This window comes from Canis lupus, chromosome 16 (assembly GCF_003254725.2).
Source record: "Canis lupus dingo isolate Sandy chromosome 16, ASM325472v2, whole genome shotgun sequence".
Taxonomy (NCBI): Eukaryota; Metazoa; Chordata; class Mammalia; order Carnivora; family Canidae; genus Canis; species Canis lupus.
Window position 1 is genome coordinate 37,222,616 of NC_064258.1, and position 19,409 is coordinate 37,242,024.

The 19,409-nt window shown below is 35.7% G+C and overlaps 1 protein-coding gene and 1 long non-coding RNA gene across 5 annotated transcripts in view; one reads left to right on the forward strand and one right to left on the reverse strand.

Annotated features, from left to right (window-relative positions):
- LOC112678304 (uncharacterized) overlaps nucleotides 1-19,409 on the forward strand; it is a 37,787-nt gene that overhangs the window by 16,695 nt on the left and 1,683 nt on the right. For all 4 annotated transcript variants that reach the window (XR_003147505.3, XR_003147524.3, XR_004805628.2 and 1 more), the window contains exon 2: nucleotides 3,181-3,257. This is a non-coding gene — a long non-coding RNA (uncharacterized LOC112678304). The remainder of the gene's footprint in view (nucleotides 1-3,180; nucleotides 3,258-19,409) is intronic.
- Nucleotides 1-19,409, reverse strand: part of LONRF1 (LON peptidase N-terminal domain and ring finger 1) — a 36,958-nt gene that overhangs the window by 3,684 nt on the left and 13,865 nt on the right. Inside the window, exons 4-11 of the mRNA XM_025477367.3 lie at nucleotides 11,308-11,457; nucleotides 10,550-10,790; nucleotides 10,353-10,449; nucleotides 9,140-9,254; nucleotides 6,132-6,253; nucleotides 3,693-3,851; nucleotides 3,424-3,586; nucleotides 548-700 (exon numbers count right to left, since the gene is read on the reverse strand). Of these exons, the coding sequence (XP_025333152.1) occupies nucleotides 548-700; nucleotides 3,424-3,586; nucleotides 3,693-3,851; nucleotides 6,132-6,253; nucleotides 9,140-9,254; nucleotides 10,353-10,449; nucleotides 10,550-10,790; nucleotides 11,308-11,457 (1,200 nt within the window). The remainder of the gene's footprint in view (nucleotides 1-547; nucleotides 701-3,423; nucleotides 3,587-3,692; nucleotides 3,852-6,131; nucleotides 6,254-9,139; nucleotides 9,255-10,352; nucleotides 10,450-10,549; nucleotides 10,791-11,307; nucleotides 11,458-19,409) is intronic.

Genomic DNA, 19,409 nt, shown 5'->3' on the forward strand with positions numbered 1-19,409 from the left:
TTGCTTGCACAGAAAGTGCCTCAGTACTTGAGCAAGACCATCAGAACAATGGTTTCATGAGGAGTGAAGTATGAAATGTGAAAATGAATTGAAGTAGGAAAAAAGGAATTGAATTGAAGAAGGAAAAAAGTTGGAGATGAAAGAAGACTTCTAGAAAGTATATAAAATGATGCATCTCCCAACTGTCAAAGAAGCTGACTGCTCCCAGGCCAACTAGGTCTCTTAATCACGATTTACTAGGTAGTATTATTTTACCAGAATGTTCCACTATTAATTCCTTATCTCTCCTTCGAGCAAATCCTCGGGTAAGGGCTTCTTCCTTCTATGCAATGACGGCTACAGCTACCTCAGCTGACAACTCTGTCCATCCCCTTCCTAGACAAACTGTAGTGGGTACCACTGATCTGGAGACTACGGTCATGATTTTAAAGACAGCAGGGACAAAGGGAATGCTGTGCCAAAGGGGGAAAAAAACTTAAAAATCCACTAATTTGAGTTTATTTAAAAAAAAGTGAGACTTTTGGAAACAATATCAAAGCCATCATACCTGAAGGTTTTCCTCCCTCCCAGGCATTGAGCCAAAGTGTTGAAGAATTTGGCTTCGAAATCTGTCTCTTAAATTCTGAAACCAGCTGCAGGCTTGTGAGTATACCAAATCATGAAGCTGTCTGAGATTCTTGATCTCTTCTTCATTCTCAACCTAGAAGGTACAATAGTCAGTAAGACTTGTGTCTATCTAGTCTTCCTACCCATTACCACTAGCCTTATAGAAATGAAAAAATAATTTTAAAATAAGCAATACCTATTTCATTGCTGGATCAGAGTATTATGCAATACATATTATGTACTTCTGCCTCACACAGTGCCAATGGCCAGACTGAAACATCAGCTGAGCACCCCACCTTGGCGGTGGAGCAATGTAATACTGCAGAACCCTACCACCAGCCCCCAACTGAGAGCAGTACCACTGAGAGTGAATTCTTGGGTAAAGGTCTACATGAATTTGGAATTCCTTTTTGTCTTTATGGATTAATGGCTTTTGAAAACAGTGAACAAAAAAGAATATAGCTGCTACAATAAAAGGGAAAACGGGGGAAGTTTAACGCAGAGATAACATGGCAGAAAGCATTAACAGGATGGAGAATAAGCATAATTACACCTTTTAGCAAGGAACCGGGTCAAAACAACAAGAAACTAAAGCCAGTATATCAAAAGATAGAGAATAAATTATGCCACGATGAACTGCTTGCTGTTAAGGCCAAGGCTGTGGCTACTTCCTGAACCCCTCAGACTACTGGATCACTAAACTGCAAACACAAAATTGAATGCATCAGTCTTACAGTCTAAGATCCAAAAGGAGTAGCTTCACAGAGCACAGGAGAGAAAATGGGAGCATTAACACATCCATCTTACATTGATTTCTTTAGCACACACTTCTATACCACTTGCTACGTGCCAGGGAGTGCTCTATTTCACATACATTAACTCATCTGAACAAATACCAGCCCTGACTCAGCCTTTCATACTTCAAGAATGACTCACCATAAAAAACAACAAAGGAACTCTGAAAACATTTTATTTTTGAAAGATTTGAAATGAAAAAACTAAAAAGCACTTGCTTTTTGCATAATGTGAATGTACTTAATGCCTCTGAACTGTAGACTTAAAAATGATTAAACTGGTAAATTATGTTAATAAAAAGGTAGAGAGAAGCCATACAGTTGAAGAATTCTGCTTTTGGAATGACTACACAAGATTCGGTCCCCTGCTACCACACATTGGTCTTGATATAAGCTAGAAATAAACTTGTGACTTGTTAAAACTATTAAAAAAGAAAACTGCTACTTTGCACCCTTACAAAATTCAAGGAAACAAACCACGAGCTCTAGAAAACAAGGAATGACAAAAATGATAAGTGCCTGAGATGGAAAAAGGAGCTGGCTAAAAAGCAAGCCGAACTTTAAATCTTCATTAGAAATCACAGAAAATAGAATTACTACACTAAGGAAAAAAAGAAAAGATTTTGCTATAAGAAACAAATTTGAGAGGCTCTTCCAGAAGAGACATCATTATATAGATGAAGCATTAAGACCAGGAAAAATTATTAGACATTCCTAAGATTACAAAGACAACTGTTTCTAAACATCAAATCTATAATGCTTTCAATATGCTATTCTGTTGTCCCATATTTACATTTAATCATATGACTGGCCATACACTCAAGGGATTTTGTCATCAAATCCAAATGTGAAGATGTAAGCTTACAAAAAGCTAAAATGAGGCATTACTTTTACGAAGAATATTGCCTTTAGCAAATGATTCTATTAACCAAGCATGCCTGAGGCACAGACAGTATCATATCAAAATTTAAACTCACACAATCTGTTTGGCCCATTGCACAAAGAAAAGTGTCCCCATGGCATCTTAATAATAGGATAGGCAATATCAGACTAATCGAGTTTACCAGAGAGGCAATTATGGCATAATGATAAAGCACAGCACTTGGGAGCCAGAGAGCTAGCTTTAAGTCATTTTCATTACTCTACCTAAAGGATCTTAGGCAAATTAACACTTTTTTGTTTTTTTACCTTCCCTCATCTGCTGAGTTTTGAAAATTCAATGAGCTAATGTTTACAGAAATGCCTAATGCCAATATTCAGTAAGCAAATAAAAGGAAAGGCCCAAATAAGTCAGTGAACAGCAAAAGCATAAGATCAATGGTTTTATAATGCCCTTCCAAAAGAAACTGCCTTTAATTTGATATTGATAGCATCACAAATCCTTTTTCTGGTACTCAAACTAATCACAGATGGTGATTAGATACTGGAAACATCAAAAAGGCCACATAACCCTGTCCACGAAGATTATCACAATAAGCCTCCCTAGGTAAGCGGTCACCAACAAGTATGGTGATGGTATTTTCTCTGTGATGCCCTGGATTTTGAACACATCCCCCAACTGTGTCTCTTTTATCATTAAGGTTATGTCAGACACATATATAACAGTTTTTAAAGGATTTTATGTGTTTTCCTTTATATCACACTTAAATCTGATGATATTAGTTTTGATGATCAACTTTAATTAAAAAGGGCAGAGATTAGCAGCTCTCATAACTCAGATGGATTGAAAGTTCAATTAACTGCTGTTGTTAAGTGCTCACAGTGTCCACCTACATTCCAGGCACCATGCTGGTTGTGGAGCTTGTAGAAATGAAGATGATCTACGTTCTGGATACCCAAGTTCTCCTGGAACTCTCAGTAAGTAAGAGCAAGATAAGAAAAAGGTAACTTGGAGCTAATTTGTATTGTCTATCTTCTGATAGAAGAACCGTTTTATGTGCCTGGAAAAAGATCAGCCTGTATGCCTGTACAGTGCCTAGGGTAGAGTATACCAAGGTGGGCTAAAAAAAGCATTTTTTAATACCTTAACATCTTCCAGATATTCAATGTCTGCAGTGCAATATCCATCTTTCATTCCTCTTTTTAAAACCCTAAACCGCTTTCCTCCAACTGTATCAACCACAGACCTTCCATCAGGTAAGAAATGTACATTCCTAATTTGTAACATACAACCATAATCTGCAAAACTAAAAGAAAAATTCTGATTAATAAAGTTCAAGCAACAAGCATGCAAGTTCTCAAAATTCAAAGCAAGTTCTAACATAAAAATATTCATGTACCAAAAAAGCATACCTATTTTGTGTATCACTGACACACATCCCAAACTGTTTAGTTCCAGTTTGTATACTTCTTCGAATCATCAATCTGTATCTTGGCTCAAATACATGAAGAGGGCAAGGCACAGTGGGGTAGGCCATAGTGCAAACAAATATTGGAACATTCTTGGTCAAGCTGAAAAAGAAAAAAGTTTCATTATCACACATCAGAACATAAAACAAAAATGAAGTCTGCAACACTGATAAATTAATATAAAAAGTCGGCAAAAATAAAAGTCATCTTATTTAGAGCTAAGATTTAGAATCAACATCTCCTTCATTAAGCTCACACAGATGCAATGCTAATACTAAGTCTGTGATCCTTTTATAAAAGTAAATCTGAATTTAAGATACCAGGTTATCATACAGAGCTAAATTATCTTTACAGATAAGAAGTAGTGTTAGTATTATGTATTAAGAACCTGTTTAAAATATTTGTAACATAACAGTTAACCTTTTATCCATAAAATACTCTTACTTATAGATAAGAAAAAATGAACTCCCACAGTCAAGAGCAAATTGTTAAGCTTCTTTGTAGGGCATTAAAGTATTTTCAAATGCACTATCAAAAACAGATAACTTGGTAACTTTTTCTTCTGCTAATTAGAGAATATTTCTCACTGCCAGATTGCCAGGAAATAAGGATAAAGGCAACGCCCGGTTCTGGCAAGGGTATGGGGGAAAATCTGGCAATGCAGAGGGCAATTTGAAACAGAACCATGCTGAAGAAAAATTCGACTACGTGCGTCAAAAACTTTAAAAAGTTCGTATCTTTTGAACTCCTAGAAATAATCCTCCAAGGATGTTTACTGTAACACTGACATAACCATAAAATGAAATACCGTATTTTCACGAAAAGATATACACTTGTTGACTTGGGAAAAAATGAGATTATAGACCAATATGAATAAAATGATCCCATTTTTGTTTAAAGTGTATTTATAGATATTAAAATCTGGAAGGAGATGTGCCAAAATGCCCACATTGATTCCTTCTGGGTTATAGATTATGGCCCCTCACCCTGCTCATTTATAATATTTTCTAGTTTTTCTTCAAAAAGACATATGTAAAAGTAGTATTTAATAACACAAATGCTAGTTCCTCTTTTAAAAATGTGTATTCTACTATCACTGAGCACTCTACATGTCAACATAAGAACTGATAGAAAACCAAACAGTATATCTATTAGCAAAACTTTTTAAGTACCAGGGGATGAGCTATCCTTAAAAAAAAAAAAAAAAAAAAAGCCTGTTAGTAAGCAGCAAGACTCTCTCAAGCAACTGGGCATCACGCTCAGCCCCCCTCACATTACTACTCCATCTATTATTTGCAGATTCCACCCTTCTGCAGAGTCTCTATTTTTCAGATTTCAGAAGTAAATCTACTGCTTTCTTATATCCAGGCTTTTTGTAGTGTTGATCAAAAAGGTTCATAATCTTCCTATCAGAATATTTTCTATCATAAGATCACAGTGAGTTCCATTGAAGACAAATCAGTATCGGCTTCAGTCAAGAGAAGATTGGAAAGCATTCTACTGAAGGCCACTGGCCCCGTGAAAGACAGTTGGTGGACATGTATTAAGCTTGCAAGCACAATTTTTTCTTAGTAAGAAAAAATAATGGAGAAAAAAAAAAACAAAAAAAAACAAAAACCAGCATGTAAGATTTGCAATTCTGTCCTTTAGTGTGTCCAGTTAAAAGAAAGTGGGCAAAAGAAAAGTTAAGAAATGAAATACCTACGTAAGAAATTTAAAGAGATTCGTGTAGCTGGAGCAAGAGGGAAAGACACGAAGGTTAAAGAAGGGAAGAAAAAGACAAGGAAGAAAGAATACAGAGCAGCAAAAGCAAGTCCAACCTACCCATCCCCACCTAGCCACTGGGTGCTCACCCTTCAGAGTGGTCTGTACCACTATTGCCCAAGTTACCTCCTGGCACTAAATCTACCATTCAATAATCTTCACTAATTGAGAATTTGGCCCCTAAGTCACTCCTTCCGATTTCAGGCTCAGGCCTCAAGGGCCCACCTGCTTCCCAAGCTCTAATTGGCTGATGCGCCTGCCAATCTGGGCCATTTCTCCTCAACCCTCCTCCTGCCCTGCCAGGTACCTGAGGCTTCCCTTCCCAGTTCCACTGCCTGATGTCACTGCAGGAAATCCCTCCTCCTCCGCCTAAAAGCCTGCTAACGGGGTGAAGAGCTGAGTCGGCAACCCCCAGTGGAACATCTGGAAGTTACTAAAGAAACTTTTAAAAAAAACTTCTGTCTGTTGAGGAGAGGGGGGAGCTGACCAGTTATTTGTTTAAAATACGCCTTTGGCTAGACTGGGTTGAACTGCAGACAGGATCCAGCTTGCTGGGAGGAGGTCGCCTTACTGTGTCAAAGGGTGGGGATTACATTAACTTTATGAGAAGAAACTTACTGTGAGAGCTCAGCAGTTTCTTCATCATATATTTTTTTTCTCTCAGACAGCTCATCAGGCAGATACTTCACTATCAATTCTTCCAACAGCTGTGTGACACAGTACCTCCTATCTGCTAGATACTAAAAGACAATATTATTTACATTCCAGTACTTTTCCTATGGTATAAAACAGGCAAAACAGTTGAACTGAATAGAGTAAAGCCTTTATTACATATTTATACAGTCAATTCTGAATTAAGGGGTGAGGGGGGGAACATGACAACAGATGGTGCTAAACAGGTCAACCTGTCCAGGCTGTGCTGAGACCAATAAAGGTACACGGTTGCAGTGGAAACCGTGCCCTATACAGAAGACCCTTGTCTTGCTGTGGCCATGAATCCTCTATTAGCAGCACTCAGGCCTGCCCTGCCCTCTCCCACACCAAAGGCCAACTTCTATCGGGCAGCTTCTGGGTACTTCAAACTAGCATTTTAACTGAGAAACAAAAATAAGCTAATAAAATAAAGGCAAGTGCCTTATTTAAGAAAAGCAAAACTATTCCCTTTCTTGTTCCATTTCAGTGGCAGAGTTTCCAGATAATTTTTCTTTCAGATTTTTGCTTCCCTCATCACCTACTATCAATCACTCAGACCCTCAGCGAGAGGTTGTGTCCCTCTCCATATAAAATGGTGCATTTGTACTGCTCCCTCAATACTCTGCAAAACTGCCACTCACACATTTCTGTCATTCTCTAGTAACTGCTAAAAGCCGTGCCTCTCTCCCTCCTGCTATGAGAAGCCTGCCTATCCTGCAAGGCTTGGCTACATCTTTACCTTTTTCGTGAAGTCTGCCTTAATTATCTTTCTGGCTCGCAAGAAGCCCATTTCTACCGCCTTTACCACATAAAAGGCAGTTACCACACCCTGCACCGTATTTATTACATGGACAAGGAGACATTATATTTCTGTAGATAAGTTTAAAAACTGCCTAAGGCCAGGGACCGGGTCAGAGGGTGTGTACAGAATTTTCGAACACAAAAATGACCAATATAAATTTCATAAAAGTAGTGAGGAATGACTTTTGGGAGACAATCACAAGATACAGAGAAGCCATGCTTTTAAAATCTGCAGATGTAGCAAAAATAAGGGTTTGTCATTATCCAATGAAGAACAGAGGAGGAGGAGGGAATGTGGGAGGTTGGGAAACGGGTAACAGTAGTGGTTTTCAAACTTCAGCACGAATCAGGGCTTGTTAAAATGCAGATTGCTGAGCCCTAGCCCACAGAGTTTCTGATTTAGTGGCTGTGGAGTGTAGGGTCTGAGAATTTGTATTTCTAACAAGTTCCCAGGTGAAGGGGAACACATTTTGAAAACCATGGGGCTATATAATAATAATATATAATGTAATACTCTTATATTAAATTTGGGGAAATACCACCTCTCTTACATTACTGATAGGAAATTAAATCTGTACAATATTTCTGGGGAATGTAGGCAACCCAGTAATTGGTTTTAAGAGTCTTATGAATATATGGCTTTTGGTTAATAATTCACCTTCCAGAAATTTTATCTTAAGGAAATATAGTCAAAGACACAAAGCGTAGTATATATAAAAAAAGAACAAAACAACTTACAACAGGGAAATGTTAAATCAATGAACTATTATGTTGCTATAAAAATCCTATCTTTAGAATACATTCAAATGAAAAAATGAGCAAAAGAAAATGACAAGTAGGAAAAGAGTAAAACTATAGAGCATATCAATTTGTTTTTTAAGATATATATTAGATTTTACCTACTATACAGGATATCTTTAAGACACAGGATAAGGTTATTTTTAAACAGTGTGTTAATTGTATCTTTATTTAAAGCCACGTGTCTAATTATTAGAGAAAAAGTGTGATAAATGTGCTACAGAGTATCTAAAAACCTGGAAACACAAGAAAAACAGCATGATTGGAGTACTTCACCTGAAAACATTAAGTATATCAGCTGAAATGTAACTAACAAACTCTTTAAGAATGAGTTTATCTTGTTTCTGGACAAAATTTGTATATGGTTTAATGTTTTACATACAAGCTTATTATATATCAAATTAATAATACACATATGGTATCATATCTGTACAGAGCTGTGTTTTCTATATAGGAAATAAATACACACATTCATTTACAAAATGTCTTATCAACTTTTTATTTTTTTTGAGCAATCCTATCACCACAAGAAACAGGATCACTCTCCCTAATCAATGCCATCCTTGCAGTTGGAGCTCAGAATTATGATGCCTGGGCCTCACCTTATGGGGGGGGGCGGGGGGCTCCAGTCACCCAAGCAGGATTGGTAGAATGTTGTCTTTCCATTGGTTACAGAAGGATATGCACCTGAGATCTAGCTATTTCCTTAACACATGGGCTATACAAGGGCTATGGTAAGCTCTTCTGTCCATATACCACTCTTTAGAGCTGTGCTGCCCAAATGGTAGCCACAGTCACCTCTGCCTACTTAAATGAGAATTAAAATTTAAAATACAGTTCCTCAGTCACACTAGCCACATTTCAAGTGCTTAATTACTACATGTGACTAGTCGCTACCATGCGGACAGCATAGTATAGAGCATTTCCATCAAGGCAAAAAATTCTATTAGAGTTGGTCCAGATGTTAAAGGGGGCAGAACTGGGGCCAAAATCTAGCCTATTACTGAGGAGGATGGAAGGCAGGGCAACTGGGTTTCCCCAATACTGTCATTAAAATTGAACCCATTCTACACCAGGTACTTGATCACACCAGATCTTGTTAAAAAAAAAGTACATGGGGCTTGGCCTCCAGGACCACCTAACTTTCCCCTATGCTCTCTAAATTCTTCTTTCTCCACCACTAGCATTTGGGTAATGAAACGTTATCCTTCCTGGTCACTTAGCATACATAAAGTAACTTATTCTGAACGTGGTAATCACTATTTCTATGGCCAAACAGAAATCAATGTTGCCAAGCTTAAGACCAATAAACAGATAAATATACAAATGTTTACCTCTTTTAAGCTTTCTTTGCAAAGAGGACAATATGGTGTATGATCTAAACAACGCTCAAGGCAATTCTTACAGAATGAGTGTCCACAAGGGGTTGTTACTGGCTCAAAAAACAACCTGAAACCAACCAAAATACATGTTAGTTTTCACGTTAAACTATACATTGGAAAAAGTGAATAAATAATAGACCTCTCTTTGAGGAATAAGGAGGATCTAGTGAGCAGGAGAGGAAGGAAGGGGCAGTGATAAATATAAGTACAATAAATGTAAAATACATAACAGATTTCAGAGATGTGAATAATATAAAATATATCATTAATAATCTTAGTTTTTGTATAGATTATTTTTTCGTCACTTTAAAATGACTTAATATGCTTATGAAAGCCTTATTATACAAAATTAATTAAAACCTTACATTTGAGTCTTAAATATTAGGCTTAATATCATATGTAATAAACAATACAGAAAAACTAGTTTTATTAACATTCTAATTCTTTCCTGAAACATGATACTTCTGAATTTCCTAGAAGTATTATTGTTAGATATATAGGTACTTCAGAAGTCATCTGGCCCACTGCCCTTTCCTTACAGATAAAGAAGCCTAGGCTCAGAGGTAGGGCATCTGCTAATTCCTACCAGCCTGTGGCAGCACCAGGCCTCCTGACTCTCCATTCAGTGTTCCTTTGACCCCACCAAAACTCAAGTAAATGAAAAATGTTCTTTCAAAACTATTAGTCTTCTAGAATTATAAGCCTTCTTCATAATGGAAATATTTATCTAATTTTACTTTTAAAAGATTTTATAGTTGAAATATAAAAACAAGATAGAATCATATACATATAACAGGTGGTTAGAATTTTTACCCAAATCTAAAACCAGAGATGTATCTAAATTTCACTAGTATGGGTAACTTCTTTAGTACTTTCCAATTTCCTAGACACTTTTTTATATTTAAGTCATGTGATTCTTATGACACCTGCAATGTAGGTTCTGCAAATACTGACCCCACTTTCTAACTAAGGTAAATCCAAATAGTGTTTAGAGATTTATTTGCCCAAGGTGTGCAAGTTAAGCCTAGAACTAAAATTCCTATCTTTGATTTAGTCCAGTAGTCTGTCACTTTACATTGCCTATTAGAGTAGATTACTTTTATCTATTATGTATTGTATCTGTTAATATAAAATATTCATAATTTGTAAAATGTTATATACTTACCTCATGCAGAGAGAACACTCAAAATCTGAGACATCTATTAATTCTTCTGGGATGTCACCAGAAGTTAATGAAAATGTACAGACTTCATTGCGAGTTTCTATTAAAACAAAGAAATAGGACTATAGTCTTTAGGGAAAAGTTTAAAGACCACTTTAAATAAATAAATGTGTCCTATAAGACTGTAGTGACATTTTTACCTCCTTGTTTTTTAAGCTTATTTCTTCCGTCTTCATCTACAACCACATCCTGGTCTAAAAGAGACAACTTTCTTTTCAGCAGAGCACCTTTTTCTTGAACAGAGAGTAAAGGTTCTGAGGACACTCTTTTTAAACAGTCCTCTCTGGCAGGCATTTCCGCTGAATTTATAGCCTGTGCTGACCAAGCCCGGTTTAAGCTTCCTCTGATAAGCTCTGATGTGACCTCTGGTACTTCTTCATTCTACAAAAATATAATAAACAAAAATAACTCTATTTCTTCACTATCTTTTATTGCTCTCACCAAGAATCAAACTGAAATGAAATTCCAATGTTTCATAATCTTCATTTTAGTATTCACTTAAAAACACCAACTTTTAACTTTAAAACCTTGATAAATAAATGACTTTTATTTATAATCACATAGCCCTAAAAGTCAAATTGATACATGTTTATAATGAGGTTTACACAGGCTAATTTATTTGTTCCAACCCTGAAGAAACTAAAATACCATGTTCTACATTTTCCACAAGACTAAAAGTTTTCTGATATGCAGGGTGACCTAAAACTACGATTAATGAACAAATATTTTACATAAAAGTTTAGTGTAAAATAAAAAAGGCTTCAGACAAAATCTAATTAAGACAATGCTTAATAGATTAAAAGTGCCTCAATAGATTCTTAATACTTGAAATAAGAAAGTGAAAATTTTAGTCAAACAGATGCACTAAATCCATAAAAAATCTTTTCTCACCCCTTACCTGCTCTGGACTAAGCTCACTGGCAGAATGAGACTCTTCCATTACTGAAGGAAAACCAAAAGGCTTGTTTTTAATACATGGCAATGAACTCCAGGAAGAGTCCTTCAGGCCTTCTTTTAAGTTTTCAGGTGATAATAAATCACATAAAATCTGTAAGAGAAATATTACAAAAGTAATGGAAAAAAATATTTGCTTAGGGATAATTTAATATAAAGTTATCTGATATTTAAGAAATTTTAGAAAGTTCGTAGCAGACATTGCTTTTAATGAGCAGAGGAGGAAGGGATTAAGTAATAAATAGAACTGCCAAATTCTCTGAAAGTCTTGTAAAACCAAGATGTGTCTTAATGGGGGTCAGATCACTTCAAAGAAATAATTCAAAAGGAATTATCGGAGCAGCCAGATTACTAGCCTGAGAAGGTACCCAAAATAAAAACTGACTTTTTAATGAACGATTGCAAAAAGAAGAGACCTTAAGGGAAGTAGAAAATACTTATGTCTGAACTTTAGTGAGTACTATTCTGTCAGAATGGTTCACAGTTCACCCCAAAGTGTACTGTAAGGCTGGACTCAGAGTGTTTAAGTGAACTAAAGAACTAATAATAACTCTAACTACAAAAGTCTTAAAATTCCATGTGTTTATACTGAATTTAGCTTCTCACAAGCACGGGCAGCTACCACTGCCCAGCTCTGGAATGGGAGCACACCATATGGCAGCTGTCCCATAATAGCTGGGAGTTAACCTGGAAGGCAGCTGTTGTATCAAAATTTCCAGGTGCTTTTATCAGGAATACATCTAAACTCTAAAAAAAAAAGGTCAAGTTAGGGGAAGAGCCTGGCTAGAAGGAAATGAGAAAGGCTCAAATGTTTTTGATTGTCAAATAAGCTGCATTAAATGAACAGCAGAACATTTCTTAAAGTCTAAATCTGGAAGTTTGGTTTTTCAGTTGTACTCTCTCAAACAAAAAATGAGATTACTCAGGACGCCTGGGAGGCTCAGTGGTTGAGCATCTGCCTTTGGCTCTGGGTGTGGTCTTGGAGTCCTCTGATTGAATCCCACATCCGGCTCCCCTCAGGAGCCTGCTTCTCCCTTTGCCTATGTCTCTGCCTCTACCTCTCATGAATAAATAAATAAAATCTTTAAAAAAATGAAATTACTCATAAATCACTACGATGCAAATAAAAGTGCATATCTGGTAGGAGCTCAAGCAATACCCCCTTTAATGAACAAACATTGTAAAATTTGTATGTTTTGGGACACCTGGGTGGCTCAGTGGTTGAGCGTCTGTCTTCAGCTCAGGTTGTGATCCCAGGTCCTGGGATGGAGTTCTGAAGCAGGCTCCCCGCTTCTCCCTCTGCCTACGTCTCTGCCTCTCTCTCTCTCTGTCTCTCCCATAAATAAATAAATGATCTTAAAAAAAAAATAAAATTTGTATGTTTTTATGTCTCCTGGTTTTTAAAAAAAAAAGTATTAAACATTTATTTACCTATCCTAGAACCCAGCAACTCCACTAGGAATTGACCAAAGAGATATAAACATATCCACAAAACAACTTGTACAAGAATGTTAGTTCAGAGTAGCAACTGGTAACAATCCAAATGAAAATCACTAATACCATAAAGTATGGTATGCTTCTACAATGGAATACTTAGTAAACCATAAAAAGGAAAAAAAAATTGCTGATCACAAAACTATTATGTTCTGCAAAAAAAGCCAGACATGAGTACACGTTGTGTAATTCCACTTGCATGAAATTCTAGAATAGGCAAAACTACTCTATCATAGTATAAAAATCTAAACAGTAGTTGCCTCTGGGAGCAGGGATATAGGGGATTTGCTGAAAAGGGGATTTCTGGCATGAGGGAAATATTCTACATCTTGACTGGTGTGCTGTTACATGGATAATTTCTCCAAACTCCTTGAACTATAAAATCCATGCATTTTATTATATGTTAAATATACCACGATTTATAAAAAGCATATCAGGAACAAATATTTCAAAGCATCAGTTATTTTGCATTCACCTTACCTAATTAAAGGTCAATTTTTAAATATTTACAGAAATATAAGGATATCTAGTAGCATGGAAGATACAAAATTATATGCCCTTAAAAAGTCTGCACTCTCCCCGGGGAGATACCACTAACAAACAGAAAACACACAATAGCAAACAGTGTGTTAAATCCATGGGCTAGAATGTATATGCAAACAAGACTCACAGAGGGTTCACTGATGTTAGCTGTATTCATGAGGCACTGGAGAGCTGACAAAATTTTCAAAATTCTCATACTTCAAAGTGCACGAGAATCTCCCTGGGTGCTTGTAAAACTATGCCCGAATTCCAGAGATTCTAACTCCAAAGGTCTGTGGTAAAGTCCAGGAATCGTTACACTTACCATGCACCCAAGGTGATTCTGACTACAATGTAAAAAACTCCTATAAAGTGATAAATAAGATGGCATGTTCTGAAGACACTGAAAACATTATGAGTGCAATTATATCAGGGTAGATTTTCCAAAAGAACTTTTCAAAGATTCTAGTCTTTCTAGATGCTATGTGAATTAAGTTTGACAAAAGTTGAATGCTACTCATGCTAGCATAGCAAAATCTCTGAGAACTTCTGAAGAAGTCTGTTTAACTTGGTTGAACCCAATAATCCAACCAATATTCCCCAATATAACCCAATATTCCCCAGTCATTTGATCAGAGAACTACTTCCTTTTTTTTTTTTTTTTCTTTTATTTAAAACCTACTAACACACTGCAAAACAAACTCTGGAAAGTGATATATGGATTACTGAGTAAAGGCAGGTAGAATAAATTGAGGCAATACTATGGGCAACTATGAAAATAAGCAGAACTTAGGCTGGAAATTAAAAGCTAAAAGCAGACCAATAAAAATTCTTGAGTAGTGGTCCCAAAGTGAGAAGAGAATGGGCCAGAAAACTTATTTGGAGAGATAATGGCTGAATACTTCCTTAACCTGGAGAAGAGAACAAAATTTCCAGGTCCAAGAAGCACAGAGTTCCAAAGAAGATGAACACAAAGAGATCCACACCAAGACACATTATAATTGGAACACAAAAATTTAAAGAGAGAATCCTAAAAACAGCAAAAGAAAAAACTTATTATATGAAAGGGAAACTCCACAGGGCATCAGATTTATCACCAGAAACTTTGCAGGTTAGAAGAGAGTGGCACAACATATTCAAAGGGCTGAAAGGAAAAAACTTCCATCCAAGAATTCTCTACCAAGGCAAGGTTATTATTCAGAACTAAAAAAAAAAAAAAAAAAAAGATTAGGAGTATTCCAGACAAACAAGGGCTAATGTGATCACCACTATACTGGCCCTACAAGGTAAGTTAAAGGGACTTCTCTAAACTGAAAAGAAGTGGCACTAATTAATAAGAAAATGTATCAAAGTAAAAATCTCAGTGGAAAACATGTATTAAAAGTAAGTAGATCAATCACTTATAAAGCAAGTATGAATGTTAAAAGACAAAAATCATAAAATTAACTAAAACTACAATAATTAGCTAAGAGATGCATAAAATAAAGAGATGTATAAGGTGACATTAAAAAACTAAAAGATGAGGGGGGGAGAAAAAAATGTAAGGTTTTGGAATGTGTTCAAATGTAAGTTGCTATCAACTCCAAACAGACCACTGCATACAAAGGAAGTTACATATGAATGTTATGGTGGCCACACAGCAAAAACTGATGGTAAAATATGCAAAAGAAAATGAGAAAAAAACTAATCATAACACTAAAGAAAGCCATTAAACTACAAGGTAAGAGAGAAAGAGAAGAATGGAAGGAAAGAAAGATGAAAACGGCCAAAAAATAATTAACATGGCAGTAAGTACATACCTATCAAGACTTACTCTAAATGCAAGCAGACTACACTCTCTAATCAAAGACATAGGGTGGCTGAATAGATAAGAAAACAAGATCCATCTATATGCTGCTTACTAGAGATTTCAGAAGTAAGGACACACACACTCTGAAAGTGAAGGATGGAAAAAAGATGCTCCAAGCAAATGGAAACGAAAAGCAAGCTGGTATAGCTATACTCATAGCAGACAAAATAAACTTTAAAACAAAGATTTCAATAATAGAAAAGGGCATTACTGTGATAAGATCCAACAAGAACACATTTTACAAACATATAATACCCAACATAGGAGCACCAAGATATATAAGGCAAATAAAATGGACCTAAAGGGAGGGACTGACAGTAATACAATAATAATGAAGGACTTTACTACCCCCTTTACATCAATGGATAGATCATCCTGGCAGAAAATAAGGAACCATTGGCCTTAAATGACACATTAGACCAGATGAACTTAACATATACAGAACACTGCATCCAAACATTTCAAGTATACATGGAACACTCTCCAGAATAGATCATGTTAGGCCACAAAACAAGCCTCAAATTAAAGAATACTGAAATCATATCAAGCATCTTCTCCAACCACAATGGTATAAAACTAGTCACTACTTACAAGGAAAAAAAACCCCAAAATGTGGAGATTAAACATCATGCAACTGAATAACAAATGGTTCATCGAAGATACCAAAGAAATTAAACAAAAAAAGCTAGAGAGAAATGAAAATAGAAGTACAATGTGCTAAAATCTTTGGGGTGCAGCAAAAGATGTTCTAAGAGGTCTACTTCAAGAAACAAGAAAAATCTCAATCTAACTTTATACCTAAAGCAGCTAGGAAAAAAAAAGGACAAAGCCCAAAGTCCTAGAAGACAGGAAATAATAAATATCACAGCAGAAATAAATGAAATATAGACGAAAAGAGGGATGATCAAAAAACTAAAAGTTGGTTCTTTGAACACATAAATAAACAAATGTCAAGACACCCAGACCAAAAAGACCAAAAAAAAGAAAAAAAAGGGCTCTTGCATTCGAAATAGGAAATTTGGACAGACCAATTCCTAGCAATGAACTAAACCAGTAATTAAAAACATCCCAACAAACAAAAGTCCAGAAGCAGATGGCTTCATAAAGAAATTCTAACCAAACATTTAAATATCTAGAGTTAATATCTATTCTCAAACTATTCCAAAAACCCAAAGAAAGGACAGATTTCAAATTCATTCTATGAGGTCAGCATTACCCTGACATCAAAACCAGATGAAGATGATACCAAAAAAAACAAAAAAAAAAAAACCAAAAAAAAAAAAAAAGAAAGAAAGAAAACAAAGACCTCTAGGCCAGGCCAGTATCTCTGATGAACAGAGATGCAAAAATCTCCAACAAAATACTAGCAAACTGGATCCAACAGCACGTTAAAAAAAATCATTAATCACAATCAAATGGAATTTATTCCTGGGATGCAAGGGTGGCTCAATATTCACAAATCAATCAATGTGATACATCAACAAGAAAAAGGATAAAAACCGTATCATTTCAATAAAGGCAGAAAAAGCACTTGACAAGGTATAACAACCATTAATGATATTCAATGGGAAAAAAAACAGTCTCTTCAATAAATGGTGTTGAGAAAACTGGTCAGCTACATGCAAAAAAATGAAACTAGGCCACTTTCTTACACTATACTCAAAATTAAATTCCAAATGGCTTAGAGACCTAAATGTAAGACCTAAAACCATAAAAATCCTAGAAGACAGAACAGTCAATGATTTCTTTGACACTGGTTATAGCAACATTTTTCTAGGTAGGTCTCCTGAGGAAAGGGAAACAAAAAGCAAAAATAAACTACTGGGACTACATCAAAATAAGAAGCTTCTGCACAGTAAAGGAAATCATCGACAAAACCAAAAAACAACCTGCTGACTGGGAGAAGATATTTGCAAATAATATATTCAATAAGGGGTTGATATCCTATTTGGATAGGATATATATCCTTTATATATATAGGATATATAAAGAACTTAAGCAACTCCCCCCTCCCCCCCCCAATAAGCCAATTAAAATGAGCACAGGACATATATAGATATTTCTTCAAAGAAGATATACAGATGGCCAACAGATAACATGAAAAGATGCTCAACATCACTAATCATCAGGGAAACGCAAATCAAAACCACGATGTATCGCCTCACACCTGTCAAATGGCTAAAATCAAAAACACAAGAAACAACAGGTGTTGGCCAGGATGTGGGGGACAAAAGGAACCCTTATTCACTATGCGTAGAAATGCAAATTGGTGCAGCCACTGTGGAAAACTTTGTGGAAGTCTCTTAAAAAACTAAAAACAGAAATACCATATGACCCAGTAATTCCACTACTGGGGATTTACGCAAAGAACACAAAAACACTAATTCAAAAAGATATATGCACCTCTGTGTTTACTGCAACATTATTAACAATAACTAAACTATGGAAGCAACAGATGAATGGATAAAGAAGATGTGTATGTACACAATGGAATACTACTTGGCCATAAAAAAGAATGAAATCTTGCCATCCTTCAACGACATGGACATATCTAGAGGATATAATGCTAAATGAAATGTTAGTCCAGAAAGACAAGTACCATATGGTTTTACTCATATGTGGAATCCAAGGAACAAAACAAATGAACAAAGAAAAAAAGAAACAAAAGCAGACTCTCAGATATAGACAATGGGTGACTGACAGAGGATGTGGGTGGGGTTTACGATGAAATAGATGAAGGGATTAAAAATACACTTGGGTCATGATGAGCACTGAATAATGTATAGAACTGTTGAATCACGATAGTATACATGTGAAACTAATATAACACTATGTCAATTATACTAGGATAAAAGAAAAGGTAAAAAAAAATCTGTCAGATGAAAAAAAGAGGGCTCTGATAAACAAAATCAGAAATGAGATGTTATGACTGACATCACCAAAATATAAAGGAATATAAGACACTACTACAGTTATAAGCCAACAAGTTGAACAACCGAGAAGAAATGAATAAATTTGTAGAAACATACAATCCACCAAGACTGAATGGTGAAGAAACAAAAATTTTGAATAGATCATTTACTATTAAGAAGATTGAATCAGTAATCAAAAACCTCCAAACAAACAGAAGTCCAGGACAGATGGCTTACTGGTGAATTCTACCAAATATTCAAAGATTTAATATCTATCCTTCTCAACTCTTCCAAAAAATTAAAGAAACACTGAAAATTTTGAGGCCAGCAGTCTGACAAGAAACCACAGGAAAAGAAAACTACAGACCATTATCAGCGACTACTTTACTGCAAAAATCCTCAACAAAATATTACCTAACTGAATTTAACAACACAGCAGAAGTTCATACATGATGATCAAATGGGATTTATTCCAGTGACACTATGGATTGGAAGAATACTATTAAAATGTCCATACTTCCCAAAGCAACCTACAGATTCAATGTAATCTCTATCAAAATCCTAATAGTACTTTTCCATAGAACTAGACTAAATAATTCTAAAATTGTAGACAATCACACAAAAGAATCCAAATAGCCAAAGCAATCTTGAGAAAAGAGAACAATGCTGGAGTGTGCTCCTTGATTTCAAACTATAGGACAAAGCTACAGTAATCAAAACAGTATGATAATGGCATAAAAATGCACACATGCATTAATGAACCAGATCTGAGAACCCAGAATTAAACCCATACATAAATGGATGATTAATTTACAACAAAGGAGCCAAGAACATACAATGGAAAAATGAGTCTCTTTAATAAATGGTGCTGGGGAAAGCTGGAGAGCCACATGCAAAAGAGTGAAACTAGACCAGTATCTTTCACCATACACAAAACTCAAATGGATTCAAGACTTGAAGACCTGAAACCATAAAATTCTTAGAAGAAAACATACGGTTTCCTCAATATGGGTTTTAGCAGTATTTTTGTGGATCTGATTCCAAAGGCAAGGAAAAGAGCAAAAATAAACAAATGGGATTGCATCAAACTAAAAAGCTTCTGCACAGCACAAGAAATCATCATCAAAACAAAAAGGCAACCTATTAAATGGGAGGTTTTTGCAAATCATGTATCTGACAAGCGATTAATATCCAAGATATATACAGAACCCTTACAACTCAACAACAACAAAACCTAATTAAAAATGGGTAGAGATCTGAAAAGACATT